The sequence below is a fragment of the Pogoniulus pusillus genome, chromosome 21 (assembly GCF_015220805.1).
Source record: "Pogoniulus pusillus isolate bPogPus1 chromosome 21, bPogPus1.pri, whole genome shotgun sequence".
NCBI classification, from domain to species: domain Eukaryota; kingdom Metazoa; phylum Chordata; class Aves; order Piciformes; family Lybiidae; genus Pogoniulus; species Pogoniulus pusillus.
This window is the reverse complement of record NC_087284.1, coordinates 4,338,677-4,359,490: the sequence shown is the minus strand read 5'-3', so window position 1 is coordinate 4,359,490 and position 20,814 is coordinate 4,338,677. Positions and strand designations below refer to the sequence as shown.

At 43.4% G+C, this 20,814-nt stretch overlaps 1 protein-coding gene across 2 annotated transcripts in view; it reads left to right on the top strand.

Moving 5' to 3' along the window:
* The window catches only part of MARCHF6 (membrane associated ring-CH-type finger 6), a 64,012-nt gene extending 45,650 nt beyond the window's left edge, over positions 1–18,362 (top strand). For both annotated transcript variants that reach the window (XM_064160799.1, XM_064160798.1), the window contains exons 19-26: positions 767–968; positions 6,088–6,157; positions 8,446–8,627; positions 10,748–10,882; positions 12,765–12,854; positions 14,174–14,306; positions 15,246–15,381; positions 17,588–18,362. In XM_064160799.1, coding sequence (XP_064016869.1) covers positions 767–968; positions 6,088–6,157; positions 8,446–8,627; positions 10,748–10,882; positions 12,765–12,854; positions 14,174–14,306; positions 15,246–15,381; positions 17,588–17,678 — 1,039 coding nt within the window. In that variant the 3' untranslated portion in view covers positions 17,679–18,362. The remainder of the gene's footprint in view (positions 1–766; positions 969–6,087; positions 6,158–8,445; positions 8,628–10,747; positions 10,883–12,764; positions 12,855–14,173; positions 14,307–15,245; positions 15,382–17,587) is intronic.
* The last annotated feature ends 2,452 nt before the right edge of the window (positions 18,363–20,814 follow it).

Below are 20,814 nucleotides of genomic sequence, written 5' to 3'. Positions count from 1 at the left end.
ACTGGACAGGGCTGGGTGCTAGGTTGGACTGGATGATCTTAGAGGTCTCTTCCAACCTTGCTGATTCTATGATTAGCAGAAAATAGTTTATTTTACTATAACAAGCTTGTGATTGTTTAGGTGTTACCTGCCCCCTCACACTTAGGGAATCACCCAGACTGGACTCAGCCAAGCTGGAAGTTAAGGAATGAAGCTTTTTATTTACAGCTTAGCACAATATACAAGCAGATATTTACAATATATATATATTTATACACACAGCTATATACAAAACCATAAAAATTAAAGATAATGCAGAAAGACAACAGCCCTCCCAGAAATCAGAGTCCCCAGGAGGGACTCTCAACCTCCCTTCCACCTTTTCCACCCCTCTAGCTTACCCCACAATATACCTTACATGCAAGGTGATTTTGGAGGATCATCAAGGGGAGTTAGAAATCAGGATTAGTTACACAGCAAAAAAAAAAAACAGGGAGAAAGCACCAGTTGCAACAGAGACCCACTGACTTATCTGTGTTTATGTTCTTGCTTTATACATCTCAGCAAGCCTATGAGTGAAGTAGACACCACTACTGCTTCCTTTTCATAGCCTATAATCTATTTTTTCCCATTCACATATTCCAGTTTGCCTCAAACTACCACCAAGATTCTATCACTATATAGAGTAAGTGTAGGTACCACTTGTACTCATTCTGATTAGGCCTGTCTTCTGTAAGATCCTCTTTACTATCAATCAGAACAAACATGATATTTTTACTGTTAACAGGGATCTCCATTCTTACCTACTTGGTGACCAGGAAGAGAATGAAAACAATGCAAACCAGCAGCCAAACAACCAGCATGCTCGCAATAACAACGCCATTCCAGTTGTGGGAGAAGGTCTTCATGCAGCCCATCAAGCCATACTTCAACAAGGAGGACCTGTGGGTTTCCAGCCTTATCGTAGGCCTTTAAAATTCCCACTTAGGGTAGGTATATCCAATGTGTCAAGAGAAAAGGGAAAGATATTTGAATAATAGGTGTCATTTTTTTTTGAGAGACAGACAGATTTGGCCCACATATTTTGAGGAGTCAAGTGCTGGATCATCTTGGTTTTGTTATGTCATTTCCATCTCCTTAAAACCAGATTGTGATGGTTTGGGTGTTCCCTGCTCCCCCACGCTTTGGAAATCACCCAGACTAGGCTCAGCCAGCTCTGGAAATTGAATGAAGGTCATATTTACAGCTTAGCACAATATACAAGCAGATATTTACAGTATACACAGTTATAGACAGAAATAGACAAGGTAAAGGGTAATAGACAGAAACACAGCAGCCCTCCCAGAAAGCTGAGTCCCCAGGAGGGGCTCCCAGCTGCCCCTTCACCTTCCCTCTACCCCTCTCAACCTTACCCCAGTCCCAAAAAGAATGGAGGTTCGGCCAGGGGGTTAGGAAGCAAAGTGGATTAGTCAAAGAAATAGCAGAGAGGGGTGAAGTTAGAGATGCAGCTCAGCCAGTTCCCCAGCAGAAGTAGAAGCAAGTGTCCTATCTATGTTTGATTCTTATTCTTAGACATCTCAGCAAGCCAATGAGTGAGGTAGACATCACCCTTGTTTTTCTTTCCACAGCCTGTAATCTAGTTCTTCTCACCAAAACATTCTAGATAGGCTCAAATTGGCACATAGACTTAGTTATTCTTACATACAGCCTTCTCTCACCCTCTGGCCTGCAACCTTTTATTTTTAGATCCTGTGTGTGCTGTATATTATGTGTTTTCACTTTTTTTCCCCCCTAAAGGACAGTAATGGACAGAAAAGTACTAACCTCCCAGCAAACAGGTAGTTCAGGAGTCTCTCTAATAAGGCACAGCTTTCAAGAGGGCATACTTCAGCCTTCTAGCTGAAGTGTATTTGAAACTTTTTTTTATGTGTAAGAAATTTAAACTAAGGACTTGTAGCCCGTCTAGAATATCTAGCACATCAGATTTAACAAGGCCAGGTGCAGGGTTCTACACTTTGGCTACAGCAACTCCAAGCAGAGCTACAGGCTGGAGGCACAGTGGCTGAGAGCAGCCAGGCAGAGAGAGACCTGCAGGTACTGGTAGATAGGAGGTGAAGATGAGGCAGCAGTGTGCCCAGGTGGGCAGGAGAGCCAATGGCATCCTGGCCTGCATCAGGAGCAGTGTGGCCAGCAGGACAAGGGAGGTTATTCTGCCCCTGTGCTCAGCACTGGTCAGGCCACACCTTGAGTACTGTGTCCAGTTCTGGGCTCTTCTATTCAAGAGAGATGTTGAGATACTGGAATGTGTCCAGAGAAGGGCAGCGAAGCTGGTGAGGGGCCTGGAGCACAGCCCTGTGAGGAGAGGCTGAGGGAGCTGGGGTTGTTTAGCCTGGAGAAGAGGAGGCTCAGGGCAGAGCTCATTGCTGTCTACAACTCCCTGAAGGGAGGCTGTAGCCAGGTGGGCTTGGTCTCTTCTGCCAGGCAAGCAGCAACAGAAGAAGGGGACAGAGTCTCAAGTTGTGCCGGGGGAGGTCTAGGCTGGATGTTAGGAGGAAGTTGTTGTCCGAGAGAGTGATTGGCATTGGAATGGGCTGCCCAGGGAGGTGGTGGAGTTGCTGTCCTTGGAGGTGTTCAGGAAAAGCCTGGATGAGGCATTTAATGCCATAGTCTGGTTGATTGCATAGGGCTGGGTGCTAGGTTGGAGTGGCTGATCTTGGAGGTCTCTTCTCTTTTAGTATAGATTTTGTGATCTGTACTAAACATAGAAAGGAGTTGTAATACCTTAAAGTTCTTAATCCATACTACTAGGAGTGTTGTTTGCAAATGCTGATCTTCGTAGAATAGTATATACATCAAACTAGGTAAATTCTTTTGTTGTTACTAGAACTCTGAGTTAATCTAATATAAACTTAACCACAGCTCATTTACAGTGGTATCAGGAGTAGCTCACAAATGATAGTAAAGACTAAAGTTAAAATGTATGGGTTTGTTTCTGAAGTTTCCTAACAATGCTTAAACTTGGTCTGAAAATTCTGGTGAAAGTAGAAGTAAGGTGCTTTTATTCCTTCAGATCTCAGCTTAGTAGAATTGAAAGCACCTTTGAATACATTTCAGGCTTTCATTCTGAGTGTTGAAGTTGGGGCTTTTGGAGAGAGTGGAGGTTATTCCCTTCACTGCTTGTTTTGCCCCTTTAAACAGCTTTCTAGAGGGATTCATGTGCTACAGCAGTGTTGTTGAGGAAATAGTGAACGTAGCTCAGGGATGATAGGCTAGAAAAGCAGAATGAATTTACCCATCTCATGGCAGGTGCTTTTAACTCAGCTTGGTGTGGTGGTTTTGGGTGTTCCCTGCCCCCCCTACACTGTGGAAATCACCCCGATTAAACTCAGCCTGCTCTGGAAATTTGAATGCAGCTTATATTTACAGTTTAGCAGAATATACAAGCAGATATTTACAGTACATACAGAAATACACAAGGTAAAAGGTAATACAGAGACACGACAGCCCTCCCAGAAACCAGAGTCCCCAGGAGGGGCTCCCAACCACCCTTCCACCTTCTCCCACCCCTCTGCCTTACCCCAGACATTGCCTTAAGCCCCAAGGAAGAATGCAGGGTCAGCCAGAGGGGTTAGGAAGCAGGTGGATTAATCGAAGAGATGGAGGGTAAGGTTACAGAGGAAAATGCCCAGACCCCAGGCAAAGAGCAACTCCCTTATCTATGTTTGGATTCTTGTTCTTATACATTTCAGCAAGCCTATGAGTGAAGTGGACATCACCATTGTTTCTCTTTCACAGCCTGTGATCTAATCCTTCTCACCAAAACATTCTAGCTAGCTTCAGACTAGCACACTTGGTCATAATAGGAAGTCAGAGCATACTCAGAGACCAATTGAATCTAGCATAAATATGCCCTTACTGCTGAAAGGAGTGATGCCAGTTTTCTTTCCATGGTAACTGCTGCTCCTCCTTTTCCCTTTTTAGCATGAGAGCCTGTGCTAGGACAGACAGTGAGCTGGAACAGGAAAACTGATCCAGCTGAAAAGTGAGGTAATAATGCAGAGAAGTTGAGATAAGACTTTATAGCATTATACTTGTCACATTTTCACTTGGAGTGAGTCAAGTTCGTATGAAGTTGTGGGGATGATAGCAAACAGGGAACTAATTTCAATTATCTGTCTATGAAAGTAATGTCAAGTGGAATCCCTTTTCCATGGCCTGGCAGTATAAAACAACTGTAATCATAGAATCAACCAGGTTGGAAGAGATCTCCAAGCTCAGCCAGTCCAACCTAGCACCCAGCCCTGTCCAGTCAACTAGACTATGACACTAAGTGCCTCAGCCAGGCTTTGCTTCAACACCTCCAGGGACAGTGACTCCATCACCTCCCTGGGCAGCCCATTCCAATGCCAATCACTCTCTCTGCCAACAACTTCCAGTAACTGGTGTATTAACCTTGGAGCTCATTAAAGCCTTTCTAGAGCTACTTTTGCATAGGTGATATTATTCTTGTGGATGTTTCTGGAAAGGAATACTTGCTGACTTACTGTCCCTCTCTCAAGCCATTGCATATTATAGGATTTCAGTAATTTGATGTGCTGACCTTGAACTGATAAGCAGTTTGACATTCATCTGTCAAAGACTTTTTTTTTCTCTCCCATTTACCTTTGTCTAGACATTTGAAGTTATTTTTTGGAGAGTTTTCTCATAGAATGTAGACATCAAAAGAAAAAATGATTTAATTGAATTTGTTTCCACTGTTTTCATCAAGAGATGAAAAGCACTTTCACAGTCTCACATACGTGCTGTTTCACTGGTGTGGTTTTGTCCCTGGTTCCCCTTGTTTGAAGTACATAAATGAGTCAGGCAGGAATGCTGCAGGTGCTTCATTTGTGATTTATTGGTACACTGACTTTAGTTCCACTTGGTTAAATTCATTGAATGAATAATATATCTTTGGCCCAGTCTTCCATTGTGGAATGATACTGTACTTTAATTACTTGCTCAACTGGGATTCTAGGAAGTTGAGAAAGGAAAAAAAAAAGTAGTATCTGATCTTTTCTCTGTGTGTGGTGGTTTTGGGGGAGGGGAGGGCTGTTATTTGTTTTTTTTAACCACTGTAACACAGATTTTTTTGGAAAGTGAGGGAAAAATGAGACTGTATTTCTTATAGTTTAAATATAACAATGTAAGGAGAAATAAACTACTAGAGAAATGTAATAACCTGAGCGAAGATGGGGAAGGGGTCAAGCAGCAGTGAAGCAGCAAAGCAGCAGCAGCCAAAAGAGCAGCAGGGGAAGATAGCAGCAGGCACAGCTGAAGCGGCAGAAGCAGCAAGGGGAAAGTCCAAGCTGTGCTTCCAGACATAAAGCTCTTGGTGCTCCAATGAAATTATATCCATTTTTCCTTTGTTGCCATCATATGGCCTATACCTCTCAGAGCTTCTGTGATGGTTTGGGTGTTCCCTGCCCCCCCACACTTAAGTAAAATCACCCAGACTAGGCTCAGTCGATTTGAAAATTGAATGAAGCTTTGTATTTACAGCTTGGCACAATATACAAGCAGAGATTGACAATACATACAGAAATATACAAGTTAAGAAGGTAATACAGAAACACAGCAGCCCTCCCAGAAACCAGAGTCCCCAGGAGGGGCTCCTAACCACCCTTGCACCTTCTCCCCACCCATCTACTTTACCCCAGACTTTGCTTTATGTTCAAGGTGAGTTTGGAGGGTCAGCCAGAGGGGTTAGGAAGTAGATAGATTAATCACACGGACAGAAGGTTAGAGAGAGAAGTTCATGCAGCCCCAGAAACAGAGAGAGACTCCCTTATCTGTGTTCATGTTCTTGTTCTTATCCATCTCAGCAATCCTATGAGTGCAGTAGACATCACCATGATTTCCTTTTGATAGCCTATATCTAATTCTTCTCACCAAAATATCCCAGCTAGGCTCAAACCAGCACAGCTTCTACATCTAAGTTTCTCTGTTCTGAATATTCTTATGTCTGAGCTAGAAATCTGGCTCAAATGGCCACAGTTGCATTGTTGTTGTTTTTTTTCACTTGGTAAATAACTTCTTTAATCTTTTGGTCTCTTTTTTTTCTTTCAGATATTTCTTTTGATTGTTTTCATGTGCATAACCTTACTGATTGCTAGTCTTATCTGCCTTACCTTACCAGGTGAGTCTTAACATAAAACTGCAATTGAAAACAACCCAGCACGTTGTCATACTCAACAAGGGCAAATGTTTTGAAGACATTGTTTAAATTTAAAAGGAGAAAACATGGATAATTATCTCATTTTTTATGTTATCAACTAATTTAAAGTCTATATGATAATAATTATATTCAAATGACAGAGATTGAAATGTCCTTTTTGTTACAGAATAGTTTTCTCTTAAGGGCAGAGGTCCAGGTCATAAGACAATCACTGTAGTAGAATTGAGAGAAAATATGAATTGAAACTCTTCACAGTATCACAATATCACCAAGGTTGGAAGAGACCTCAGATCATCAAGTCCAACCCTTTACCACAGAGCTCAAGGCCAGACCATGGCACCAAGTGCCACGTCCAATCCTGCCTTGAACAGCTCCAGGGACGGCGACTCCACCACCTCCCCGGGCAGCCCATTCCAGTGTCCAATGACTCTCTCAGGGAAGAACTTTCTCCTCACCTCCAGCCTAAATTACCCCTGGCGTAGCTTGAGGCTGTGTCCTCTTGTTCTGGTGCTGGCCACCTGAGAGAAGAGAGCAACCTCCTCCTGGCCACAACCACCCCTCAGGTAGCTGTAGACAGCAATAAGGTCACCCCTGAGCCTCCTCTTCTCCAGGCTAACCAATCCCAGGTCTCTCAGCCTCTCCTCATAGGGCTGTGCTCAAGGCCTCTCCCCAGCCTATCGCCCTTCTCTGGACACACTCAAGCATCTGTGCACACTCTTGCACCTGCTTCACCATTTAGAGAAGGAAAATTTATAGATTGATACCAAGTCTCTTCATTAAGTAAATATTCTGAGGGTGTGCTTACAGCAAGTCACTAGAAGACCATGCTACTTCCCATGCATAAGTGCTTTAACCAAAGCAAAAGCACTCTGTAGAGTCTTAAAAATAAATTGATAGAAATTCAGACATAGAATCAGTCAGGGTTGGAAGGGACCACAGGGATCATCTAGTTCCAACTCCCCTGCCATGCCCAGGGACATCCTACCCTAGATCAGGCTGGCCACAGCCTCATCCAGCCTGACCTTAAACACCTCCAGCCATGGGGCCTCGACCACCTCCCTGGGCAACCCATTCCAGCCTCTCACCACTCTCATGCTGAACAATTTCCTCCTCACGTCCAGTCTGACCCTACCCATGTAAACTCAGATGTTGTAACCTGGATACCATAGTAGCATGGTATATTTACCACGGTGCACTGATGATCCTGAATTCAATAATGTGTTGAGATTCATTATGGATTTTGTGATGGTTTTAATAGTAGTACATAAAATAATCCTTCTGGAGTACTAGTGAATGGCAACTGCTAAAACAAATGAAATGTAGCAAATGAGTCTCTCATTTTGTGTAGGAGAGCTTCATGAAAGCCCTATCAATGTGTCTCAAAAAATTATGAGACTGAAATAAACCAAATGTTGCTCAGGAGATTTAAGTTCACACTTAGGCATTAATGGCTTTGCAATTGTGAAGATCAGTGTTTAGACTCTGAACAGTGCTTTGTTTTTGCACTGTAGTTCTGCTCTGAACTTGTAGTTCGGATCACATTGCTGCTGTAATGAAATTTTGGGGTTAAATATAGTTGCACATTTGTATCTGTCCTCATCTATGTAACTATTTGCATAGTGCTTCACACACTTGTGCCTTATGGGTGTAGCATGTCCAGAGAAGGGCGACGAGGCTGGGGAGAGGCCTTGAGCACAGCCCTACGAGGAGAGGCTGAGGGAGCTGGGATTGGTTAGCCTGGAGAAGAGGAGGCTCAGGGGAGACCTTATTGCTGTCTACAACTACCTGAGGGGAGGTTGTGGTCAGGAGGAGGTTGCTCTCTTCTCTCAGGTGGCCAGCACCAGAACAAGAGGACACAGCCTCAGGCTGTGCCAGGGGAAATTTAGGCTGGAGGTGAGGAGAAAGTTCTTCCCTGAGAGAGTCATTGGACACTGGAATGGGCTGCCCGGGGAGGTGGTGGAGTCGCCGTCCCTGGAGCTGTTCAAGGCAGGATTGGACGTGGCACTTGGTGCCATGGTCTGGCCTTGAGCTCTGTGGTAAAGGGTTGGACTTGATGATCTATGAAGTCTCATCCAACCTTGGTGATACTGTGGTACTGTGTGAGTACCAAAACACTGTTTTATACTGAATCCTATTTGTGCAGTTCTATTTTCAAATGCATTTTAGTGTCTGTTTGGGTTTGTTTTTTTAATAGGCATCCTTAATGCATCAAAAAGCATTACTCTATTTAACAGTGTTTGTGTTTTCAGTGTTTGCTGGTCGCTGGTTAATGTCATTTTGGACGGGGGCTGCCAAAATCCATGAGCTGTACACAGCTGCCTGTGGTCTTTATGTCTGTTGGCTAACTATCCGAGCAGTGACGGTGCTGGTTGCCTGGATGCCGCAGGGTCGTAGAGTCATCTTTCAGAAGGTCAAAGAATGGTCTCTCATGGTGAGTCTTAAGGGTGGGGAGGGAAGAAATTACCAAATTTTCAACAAAGTAGCTAACAAAATAGGTTGTTTTCAGTTTGCTTGCAGATTTTCCTCCATAACGCATACTGCTTTTTCCTTCTGTGCTAGTTTGAAGCAGAGTAGAATGTTTTGGTGAGAAGAACTACATCATAGGCTGTGAATGGAAAACAAAGGTGATGTCTACTGCCCTCAGAGTCTTGCTGAAGAAGAAACAAAAACATTAGATAACACTCTGGCCGTTTTGTCACTCTCTGCCTTGGGCTTCTGACTGAGCTACATCTCTCTAACACACCCTCCACTCACCTTTGCTTCTTAACCTCTTGGCTGAACCTCTGTTCTTCTTTAGGACTGGGGTAAGGTTGAGAAGGGCAGGGGGAAGGTGCAGGGGTGGTTGAGAGCCCCTCCTGGGGACTCAGGTTTCTGGGAGGGCTGCTGTGTTTCTGTATTATCTTTTCCCTTGTCTATTTCTGTCTATAACTGTATATACTGTAAATATCTGCTTGTATGTTGTGCTAGCTGTAAATAAATAGCTTCATTCATATTCCCAGAGCCAGTTGAGTCTAGTCTGGGTGATTTCTAAAGTGTGGGGGGACAGGGAACACCCAAACCATCACACCTTCTCAGGCCATTTTAAAGCTTTTACTTACAGCTTACATTACCATTGTGTAGGCTGCCTGTGTTTTTTAGCCCAGTGTTAAGCCGTCAGGGTGAATAGGTTTGCATATACACGTTTACAAATGCATGCACATTTTCTTCCTTTAGAAGTGAAGATGCTTCATTCTGTTCCTCTGTGATCTGTGTTAGATAGTGTTGTCCTGCTCTGGCAGAGGGGTTGGACTCGATGATCTCCTTGGGTCTCTTCCAACCCCTAACATCCTGTGTGATCTCCACTTAGGATGTGTCCTCAAACATTTGTGTTTTCACATATAACTGAAAGCTTAACTATTACTCATTTAGCAAGTTGGCATTATCAAAGAAACTAGTAAGGCTGATGAATGATGATGACTGTGTCTCTACAAAGTAGCTGTAGGTGTATTTTTATACTGCACATATGCCAGACCGTGGTGGCCTAAGTAATATTTGAAAAGCAGATACCCTTTTTTAATAAGAGGACTTCAGATTCTCACCATGGCAACTAAGTTGTGCCTCCCCTTTTTTACCTTAGTGTGATGGCTTGGGTGTTACCCACCTCCTCCAACAGTTAAGAAAATCACCCAGACTGGACTCAGCTGTTGGAAATTGACTGATGAAGCTTTACATTTACAGCTTAGCACAAGATACAAGCAGAGATTTACAATATCCGTGCAGAAATATACAAGTTTTAAAAAGTAATACAGAAACACAGCAGCCTTCCCAGAAACCAGAGTCCCCAGGAGGGGCTCCCACCTACCCTTCCACCTTCTCCCCACCCCTCTACCTTACCCCAGACTTTGCTTTACACTTAAGGTAGTTTGGAGGGCCAGCCAGGGGTTTAGCAAGCAGATGGATTAGTCAGGCAGGTTAGAAAGAGAAGTGCAGCCCAAAAAGCCTGGAGAGAGACTCCCTTATCTGTATTTATATTCTTGTTCTTATCCATCTCAGCAAGCCTATGAGTGCAGCAGTCACCATTGTTTCCTCTTCACAGCCTATCCTCTAATTCTTCTCACCAGCTAGGCTCAAACTAGCACACTTAGTTTTGCTTTTGTCAATTTCTGTGGTAGATTTTTGCCTCAGTGTAGTGATTATGAACGTTCAGAGGAGAAATGGTGTCTTGTGATGGACGTGTTTGTGCGCTTACTGGAGCGCTGCAGACAAAGCAGTATGTTTCATGTGTTGCTATGTTTCCCAAATATCCATCATTTTAAGGACCTTTTTAAGCTTCATATATAATTCATTCCTCTTTCTGGAGGACCCAGTTTGAACAACTTTGGTTGCAAAACTGCTTGTGTCCTGAGAGTTCTTTCTAGGTGTACATATACTTAATTTAATTAAAGGTCTGAGATGTTTTGATGTTTTTTTTGTCCTCCAGTGTTATCTGTTTGTGTCATTTAAGTTAACATTTTGAAAGTTAAACAAAGAATACTCTGCAAAATATATTAATTAGATGGTTTGGGTTTTTAGATCATGAAGACATTGATAGTGGCTATACTGCTCGCTGGCGTTGTTCCGCTTTTGCTCGGCCTTCTGTTTGAACTGGTCATCGTTGCACCTTTGAGAGTTCCTTTGGATCAAACACCTCTCTTCTATCCTTGGCAGGTCAGTTGTTCTGCTAACATCCTTCTGCTGCCACTGATAAAGAAAGATGAGCCAGCAGTGTGCCCAGGTGGCCAAGAGAGCCAATGGCATCCTGGCCTGGATCAGGAACAGTGTGGCCAGCAGGAAAAGGGAGGTTATTCTCTTCCCCTGTACTCAGCACTGGTCAGGCCACACCTTGAGTGCTGTGTCCAGTTCTGGGCTCCTCAATTCAAGAGAGATGTTGAGGTGCTGGAAGGTGTCCAGAGAAGGGCAACAAAGCCTGGAGCACAGCCCTGTGAGGAGAGGCTGAGGGAGCTGGGGGTGTGCAGCCTGCAGGAGAGGAGGCTCAGGGCAGAGCTCATTGCTGTCTACAACTCCCTGAAGGGAGGCTGTAGCCAGTTGTAGTTGGTCTCTTCTGCCAGGCAACCAGCAGTAGAACAAGGGGACACAGTCTCAAGTTGTGCCAGAGGAGGTCTAGGCTGGATGTTAGGAGGAAGTTGTTGTCAGAGAGAGTGATTGGCATTGGAATGGGCTCCCCAGGGAGGTGGTGGAGTCTCTGTCCCTGGAGGTGTTGAAGCAAAGCCTGGCTGAGGCACTTAGTGCCATGGTCTGGTTGATTGGCCAGGGCTGGGTGCTAGGTTGGACTGGCTGAGCTTGGAGCTCTCTTCTAACCTGCTTGATTCTATGAGTCTGTGACTCAATCGTGCATGGTGTTTACTGGAAGCTCGTTGGTGTGCTATGTGTTTTTTCATTCCACACCATAATAATTGCCATATATGTATATACTTTGGATATCCTGATGCTCTTTTGTGAAGAGCATTGCCTTGCTTTATGTAGCTGATCTCGTCTCACATAGGCTTTTGTCAACAATCCAAATTTAAAGGAAGGAAAAAAATCCCTTAATTCTGTAGAATCATAGAATCAGCCAAGGTTGGAAGGGGCCACAAAGATCATCTAGTTCCAGTCCCCCTGCCATGCCCAGGGACACCCTACCCTAGAGCAGGTTTGCCATAGCCTCATCCATCCTGGCCTTAAACACCTCCAGCCATGGGGCCTCAACCACATTCCTGGGAAACCCATTCCAGCCTCTCACCACTCTCATGATGAACATCTTCCTCTTCACATCCACTCTGAACCTACCCATCTCCAGCTTTGCTCCTTTTCCCCAGTCCTGTCACTCCCTGATATCTTGAAAAGTCCCTCCCCAGCTTTTTTGTAGCCCCCTTCAGATCCTGGAAGGCCACAAGAAGGTCACCTCAAAGCCTCCTCTTCTCCAGACTGCACAGCCCCAACTCTTTCAGTCTGTCCTCATAGCAGAGCTGCTGCAGCCCTCTGAGCATCCTCCCGGCCCTGCTCTAGACGTGCTCCAGCATGTCCAAATGCTTCTTATAATGGGGGCTCCAGAACTGGATGCAGTAGTCCAGCTGGGATCTCACCAGATTGGAGTGGAGGGGGAGAATCACCTCCCTCCACCTGCTGGCCACACATCTGATACAGCCCAGGATCTGGTTGTTTCTCTGGACTTTTTTGTATCTTCTTTCTGTTTTAAAAGGAATCCAAGTAATGTACTTCTAGGTAAATGTTACCAGTGTTAGTTACATTGTACCAGAATATTTATCTCTTGTTTTGGGTGATGGGATGTATTTATTTTGTGTTTGCCTGTGGTTTAAGAGTTGTAGCTATTCTTCGTGATTCCAGGGAGCTGAGTGTTTTGCAAATATCAGTTAAGACAGAGCTTTTTTCATGGGAATTTAGTGATGTCACCTTTTATAAGCAGTGTCCTGTGTGAACAGAAACTGATTTATCTTGTCATTTAAAAGGGATATTAACAAGTTACTCTAAAAGCTTTAGTTCAAACTGCTTAAAAATATGTGCATGCTAATGGTCTGTTTTTAAAACTTAGGACTGGGCTCTTGGAGTTCTGCATGCCAAAATAATTGCTGCCATAACACTGATGGGTCCTCAGTGGTGGCTGAAAACTGTTATTGAACAGGTAGGGAAAACTGTCTGTCTGAATTATCTGTACAATACATTTGGAAACATTTTTGGGATGCCTCTCAGCAAATGGAGTTACTGTGGTGGTGATGGAGTAATTTGAGTAATTAAACCTCAACTAGTGTAGGTGCACTTAACAATGAAACAAAGCCAACCTTCAGATCTGAAATAAAGAAAATGCTGGGTATATGCAATTTTGTGAGGTTTATATCAAACTGGGAATTACCATGACTGCTTCAGATGAAGTCACATGCATCCAAGTACTGGGTATCATTTACATCCACCGCTCAAGAGCAGAGCCTTTATACCCTCCTCTGCAGAGCTGTAGAGATTACTCATTGATAAGTGCATATAAAAGATGCCATTTTCATATAAAAGATGGCATTTTCATTCTTCTTTTTCTGTGAGCAGTTTTGAGTCACGTGGCCTGTTGTTTTCTTTGGCTGAAGTATTTTTTCCTTGGGTATAACCTCTAATTTCTCCCTCTCTTATCTCAATGAAGTATCTCAGCTTTTCAGTCCTGTACTGTACCTAATAGCTATGATTCATGCCCTGGCCTCTGTACAAAAGATGTCTCTTGATTAAACCTGGCACCCAGCTGCATTTACTGATCACTTTGTGTCACAGTGGAGAAATGTGGACTTAGTTCTGTGACTACATTTTGATGCATACCATTGCTCTTCTTTCTGTATCAAGTGTTCTGTGTGGCGCTGACATGTCAGCTCTCCTGAGCCATCCTTACAAATGGTTACCCCCAGGCTGTGGGTCACAGGCCATCATGTATCTATATGTGGTAGCCATTGGAAATTGTGTGTTTGTCCATGATGGATCTAGTCATGATAAGACTTAGTCTCTAGTACTAGCTGCAGAAACTCAGGAATTGTGGAGGTCCTGTCTTCGAGCACAGACTCCCCATGCAGAAGCTCTGCTCTGCTCAACCAAGTGCAAAATAAGGTTCTGTTTTCTGCCTGTGTCATCAAGTATGGTAAGGTTGCTCTAGTAGCATACACAGGATCCTCTTTCAGCAAGCTAACACAGAGCAATCCCAGGTCAGCCACAAAAACATTGTCCACAGCTCTCTGTCTTCTGACCTCTTCCACTGCCACAAGTCACAACACACAGACTAAATTGCTCTCCTGGGTTCTTCCTGGAACCTTCATGGTGTAGACTGGTGCAGATTTTACTTTTGCCTGTGATCACTGTCATTTTCTTCCAGTTAGGAGCACCTATTTCCTCTCATAAGGACAATCATCTAATTTTTGCTGTGCACAGTACATTGCTTTCCTGATTGGTCTGTTTCCTCTTTGTTCTTCTTAGGTATATGCAAATGGGATTCGTAACATTGATTTACACTTCATAATCCATAAGCTGGCAGCACCTGTAATCTCTGTTCTGTTGCTCTCCCTGTGTGTACCATACATCATAGCTTCTGGTGTTGTACCTCTATTAGGTATGTATACATTTAGAATACCTGCTTATCCTCTCATAGTTTAGTGCAGTGTAAATGTCTGCAGAAATAAAACTTCAAGCTCTTCACTTTTGTTTTGAAAATAGCAACAAACCTCCATTCTTCTGCCAGTAAGTGTAAGTGCTTGAGGCTTTCTGTGGCTCCTTAAATGTTTAGGGGTTTCATAGAAATGGAATACATCATTCTGACAGGGTTATTAAAGCTTGATGCAGAATACATCAAGAATAGAGACTGCATCATATCTAACAGCAGAATTGTAGGTGTGCAGCTAGTTTGGAACAGGGATGATTAATTCATTTCCTCTTTAGACAGTCTTTCATTTTAGTCTCCCTTGAGAAGCTGAACCAAGGACTTATTTTCTGACTTGTCAGATTCTAAAGGAAGCCTAGAACAGATGAAACACCATGTTTGAGTTTTTCATTCAGTGTTAACATAAAATGTAAATGCAGTTATTTTTTTCAGACTTTACTATCCCCTCATAATTGAAGAAAATGGTTTTATTAGAAGCAGAGTAGCTGTGCTTTTTTTCATCAGCAGCTCTTCTGTCTTTTACACATGATGTTTAACATGTTAAACGTGTTTTAACATGATGTTAACAACATGTTCAGGAAGTCCCTTTTTATTCTCTCACTTGAATGCAGGCTTCTGTAGTGTCAACTTTTGTCTGATACAGAAGTCAATAAGCAAGCAGAGCTGAAAAGCCAAGTGGTTTTATCTTTTACTGTGTGTTGTCACTGTGTTAAGGGAAGCTCTTGGCTTTAGATGAAAAAGAAGAGCACTTGTCACGTTTGCTCTCTGAGATAAGTGGCTGTGTTGTTTCACAGCCCTTCCGCTGATGTTGCAGCACAACCCAAAGTATAGAAGCAAGTACAGAAGCAGAAATGCTTGGATTGCTTCCATGGGTCTTGTCTTCTTTTGCAGGAGTTACTGCTGAAATGCAAAACCTTGTCCAGCGACGAATTTATCCTTTTCTGCTTATGGTGGTGGTCTTGATGGGAATTCTCTCCTTCCAAGTCCGCCAGTTCAAGCGCCTTTATGAACACATTAAAAATGACAAGTGAGTAGTTTTTTGGTTGCTTTTTCACTTTAAACTGTGATAACTTGAGGCTGAATTCCAGCGTTGTAGTTACTTAGGGTTGAAAGGGATTATAAAAAGCTTTCTAGACAAATGCTCTGAGGAAGAGCTACTTTAAGCTGATAACTTGAGGCTGAATTCTAGCATTGTAGATACTTGGGATTGAAAGGGATTTTAAACAGCTTTCTAGACACATGCTCTGAGGAAGAGCTACTTTAAACTGTGATAACTTGAGGCTGAATTCCAGCATTGTAGATACTTGGGATTGAAAGGGATTTTAAACAGCTTTCTAGACACATGCTCTGAGGAAGAGCTACTTTAAACTGTGATAACTTGAGGCTGAATTCCAGCGTTGTAGATACTTCGGGTTGAAAGGGATTATAAAAAGCTTTCTAGACAAATGCTCTGAGGAAGAGCTACTTTAAACTGTGATAACTTGAGGCTGAATTCCAGCATTGTAGATACTTGGGATTGAAAGGGATTTTAAACAGCTTTCTAGACAAATGCTCTGAGGAAGAGCTACTTTAAACTGTGATAACTTGAGGCTGAATTCCAGCATTGTAGATACTTGGGATTGAAAGGGATTTTAAACAGCTTTCTAGACAAACGCTCTGAGGAAGAGCTACTTTAAGATGTGATAATTTGAGGTTGAGTTCAAGCATTGTAGATACTTAGGGCTGAATTCCAGCCCTGTAGATACATGGGGTTGAAAGGGATTTTAAACAGCTTTCTAGACAAATGCTCTGAGGAAGATCTACTTTAAACTGTGATAACTTCAGGCTGAATTCCAGCATTGCAGATACTTGGGATTGAAAGGGATTTTAAACAGCTTTCTAGACAAACGCTCTGAGGAAGAGCTACTTTAAACTGTGATAATTTGAGGTTGAGTTCAAGCATTGTAGATACTTAGGGCTGAATTCCAGCCCTGTAGATACTTAGGGTTGAAAGGGATTTTAAACAGCTTTCTAGACAAATGACCCTCTGAGGAAGAGCTACTTTAAACTGTGATAACTTCAGGCTGAATTCCAGCATTGTAGATACTTGGGATTGAAAGGGATTTTAAACAGCTTTCTAGACAAATGCTCTGAGGAAGAGCTACTTTAAACTGTGATAACTTGAGGCTGAGTTCAAGCATTGTAGATACTTAGGGCTGAATTCCAGCCCTGTAGGGTTGAAAAGGATTTTAAAATGCATTCTAGAAAAGGACCCTCTGAGGAAGATCTACTTTAAACTGTGATAACTTGAGGGTGAATTCCAGCACTCCCCCTCTATTCTGCTCTGGTGAGACCCCACCTGGAGTACTGCATCCAGTTCTGGAGCCCTTGTTACAAGAGGGGTGTGGAGATGCTGGAGTGTGTCCAGAGAAGGGCCAGGATGCTCAGAGGGCTGCAGCAGCTCTGCTGTGAGGAGAGACTGAAAGAGTTGGGGCTGTTGAGTCTGGAGAAGAGTAGGCTGTGAGGTGACCTTCTTGTGGCCTTCCAGTCTCTGAAGGAGGCCTACAAAAAAGCTGGGGAGGGACTTTTCAAGATATCAGGGAGTGACAGGACTGGGGGAAAAGGAGCAAAGCTGGAGATGGGTAGGTTCAGAATGGATGTGAAGAGGAAGATGTTCATCATGAGAGTGGTGAGTGGCTGGAATGGGTAGCCCAGGTTGGTGGCTGAGGCCCCATGGCTGGAGGTGTGTAAGGCCAGGCTGGATGAGGCTGTGGCGAGCCTGATCTAGGCTAGTGTGTCCCTGGGCATAGCAGGGGAGTTGGAACTAGATGATCCTTGTGGTCCCTTGCAACCCTGACTGATTCTATGATTCAATTAGTAGAGCTAATGAGATGTTCAGGTAGCAGTGGCTCAGACACTGCAAAGATGCTCTTAAAAGTATTGTTCAGCAAAGGGGCTGACTGTCTAAATAATGCAAGCACCCTCTCTATAAACTGAATGAAGATATGAAGTATGTCTGAATTTTGTTATTACCCAAGTTGAGGCTGCAAACACAAACTTGTAACCCTGTATTCCCTTCCAAAATGCATTCACTTTGAGGAAAAAAAGACGAGGATGGCTGAAGATCATTAAGAGGAGAAGGATCACTTGTAGAATAACTTTTATTGCCATGAGCAGCAAAGGAGAGAGAGTGGATTTGTTAATAGAGAACTGCATTGACTTCTAATTTCTCCCTGTTTTTACTGTAATCCCAGGTACCTTGTTGGGCAACGACTTGTGAATTACGAACGAAAGTCTGGTAAACAAGGCACATCAACAGCTCCACCTCAGTCTTCACAAGAATAAATGGTCATATTAAACAGCCTGACCTTCCCTTTGCCTTTACATGTCCTTTTTTCACAGACTTTTCTTCAGTCTTTGGATATTTCTCCCAATAATACTCTCAGCAGTGTTTTGGCTTCTGTTAGTAGTATGCAGGCAGCAGTTAAGGCTCTGCTCCTTATCTGCGTTTTCTGATGTTACCCACGCTGTCTGAGGCCTGTACATGTGTAAATAGGAGTCTCCTGACACCCTAAAAACGTTGGATTAAAAAGAATGTGCATTGTACATCTTTTAAAAAGTATATTAATTTATTAAATCTAGTTGTCACTTTATTTTGGACTGCTGTTCTGTTGACCCTGTGCCACAAAGCAATAGTGTGAAGAGGCAAGATGTTTTTATAAGATTTGGAGCTTACTTCATGGTGTTCATAACAGTTCTTATTGTAGTAATATAGTATGATTTGATTTTTTTTTTTCCTCATGAGTGGGAAGGCCACAGAGGGAGATATCAAAAGTAGAGAATTGTCTTACAGGCAGCAATGAACTACGTATCTTGCTGTCAAGTCTTTTTATTATGTTGTATAACACCAAAGCTGTTGTACATTTTTTTTTTTCTATTGCTTGATTGTTTTTCATGTGTCTGAGTTTGTAATATTGTACAGTTGCTGTTAAATCAAAAGAAAAACCTACTTCCTCTTCTAAGAATTCAGATGTACTCGTTGAGGCTCAGCTTCTGTGTGGTTGGGGGGCAGGAGGTTGGCTTTGGGTATCAAGATTTGCTGAATTAAAACACTTCAGTAAATCTTTAAGGCTGAGTGGCAGAAGCGTTCAGAGGTACCAAGAAAAATTCTCTAGGTGCACAAGTGAAATTCTAGCCAATTTCTTATCAATAGTAGAATTATTTTTTATAGGACCTCAAGAGGAGAAGAGTTAAGGTTCATTGGACATGTTTGCACAGAATCAAAGAGCGTAGTGTAAGTAGTATTCTGACCTGGTCCAATTAAGGAGCTTAGAATCATAGTATCAGCCAGGTTGGAAAAGACCTCCAAGATCATCCAGTCCAACCTAGCACCCAGCCCTATTCAATCAACCAGACCATGGCACTAAGTGCCCCATCCAGGCTTTTCTTCAACATCTCCAGGGATGGTGACTCCACCACCTCCCTGGGCAGCCCATTCCAATGCCAATCACTCTCTCTGGCAACAACTTCCTCCTAACATCAGCCTATACCTCCCCTGACACAACTTGAGGCTGTGTCCCCTTGTTCTGTTGCTGGTTGCCAACTGCAGTATGGATTTTATATTGTACCATTACTGGGGAAAAAAACAAACCTTCAACAATGATAACAAATAGAGTCTTTCCTTACAGAATTAGTCCTGATGAATTTTTATAGGAATGAGTCTGAGGAAGTGATTCATCACATACCATTTATTGCCTGTGGGGCATAGAAATAAATGTGCTGTTAAGCATGGAGATGTTAGCACTGGTGCTATCAGTAGTGGTGTACCATTTGGCTGCCTCTGGCTCCAGTTGGTATCGAGCCTCTAGCATGTCTGGCACAGCAGCACTTGTCACTAATGTAACCTCATTCAGGCCACAGTGGTCCACTGTCAGTTTCAATTTTCCATTAGGCTTTTGCACTTGCCAAATGGGGCTCTTAAAGGTCTTGGCTCTCCAGTTGATGAATCAGTCTGTGGATAGGAGTCAGGGAGTCTTGGTTGATGTGATATTGCTACCACTGTTATGGTACTAATTGACATCTCTTTGACATCAGGCAAGATGGACAACTGCTTATTTCCCTCTCTTTCCAAAGTCACTATGCCAAAGGCCCAGTGGTACCTTTTTGGGTCCTTGAAATACCCTCTTCTGATACAACTGTAGCATGGATGCATGGGGCCTCTGCCCCAGTCACAGGGAGCTGTGTATGCCTGCCACTCATCTCTCTTCAAGGCTCTCTTCAGCTTCCAGTGCGCTTAACTGTTGGCATTCCCCTGTCACCCCACATTTATAGATGGGTTCTAGCTGGGTAGCATTAGGCCACACTGTGCCCCAGTACCTACCACAGCCCTGTACTCTTGTGGGTCTGACATGCCTCACCATTGGATCCACACTGTCCAGTAAACCTGATTATCCCTATCCTTTACCTGCCTGGAGGCAGGGCACCTCTAATCCTGATCACTACCTGTGAAAATGACTTGAACATTCCTTCAAGAGGATCAGAAGTAAGATCAGCATTTCTGCTCTGGGGAATTTTCCACTGGAAAATGGAGCAGCATTTTTCCTGGAGAGATCCTCTTTTGTGATTGTTTTTCTTGCAGCTCCTTCTTGTGCAGCTAGGATTGAATTTGGTTTTCTATCCTATTTCTCCCTATCTTCTCCATGGTCACATAGGTAAAACCACTGGTTTCCCTGTGGTGTGTAAGTCCCACGTTCTCCTGGGTGGGGGAGCATCTCATTCTAATAGCTGAGATACATGACCACTGAGGTGGGGAGCAGAACATGTCCTGTTTGAATTGATGAAACCCAAGACTGTAGAGAGGAAGAGAGACTTCCCTTTGCATTTCAAGAGCTGGCCAGCCAATTCATCCACTATTTGTTTCTGGCTTTCTTTGCAGAGCAAGGGGTTGGCGTATGATGATGATATGCTACAGAGGAACTTCTACCACATGGGTCATCTGGATCTGAAGATGCCTGCTTGTCATTGTGATCATTATAAATCACCTCCAGCACAGTTAGTTCCCTCTCCTACTTTCTCCATGATGGTCCCTGCTACTTTCTCCATGATGGTCCACGTGCTTAGGTGACATCATCTTTCTTGAAGGGGTACCTTTGCTTCACATCTGACGCAAAAGCTGCCTTCAGAGGCTAAGGGCCTCTGCCTGATTTTCAGTTGCTTTGCCAATCCCCCATTTCCTAGACAGGGATCCCAGATCCTGGGATTAGCTGCCCTCTAATTCCAAACTATTGGCCCCATTATCGTATTGTCAGAGCAGTCAGGTGATCATGTGCTTACCTGGATGGCAGCTGAATTCCTTCCAGAGCTTGCTCAGAGATAGGGATTGGGTCATTCCTGCTGGCTGTCTCTCTTATTCTCATGCTGGCCTTGGTTCATTGTCACCTCTCATAAGGTGAACAAATCTTGTGTATTTATTTTTGTGCAC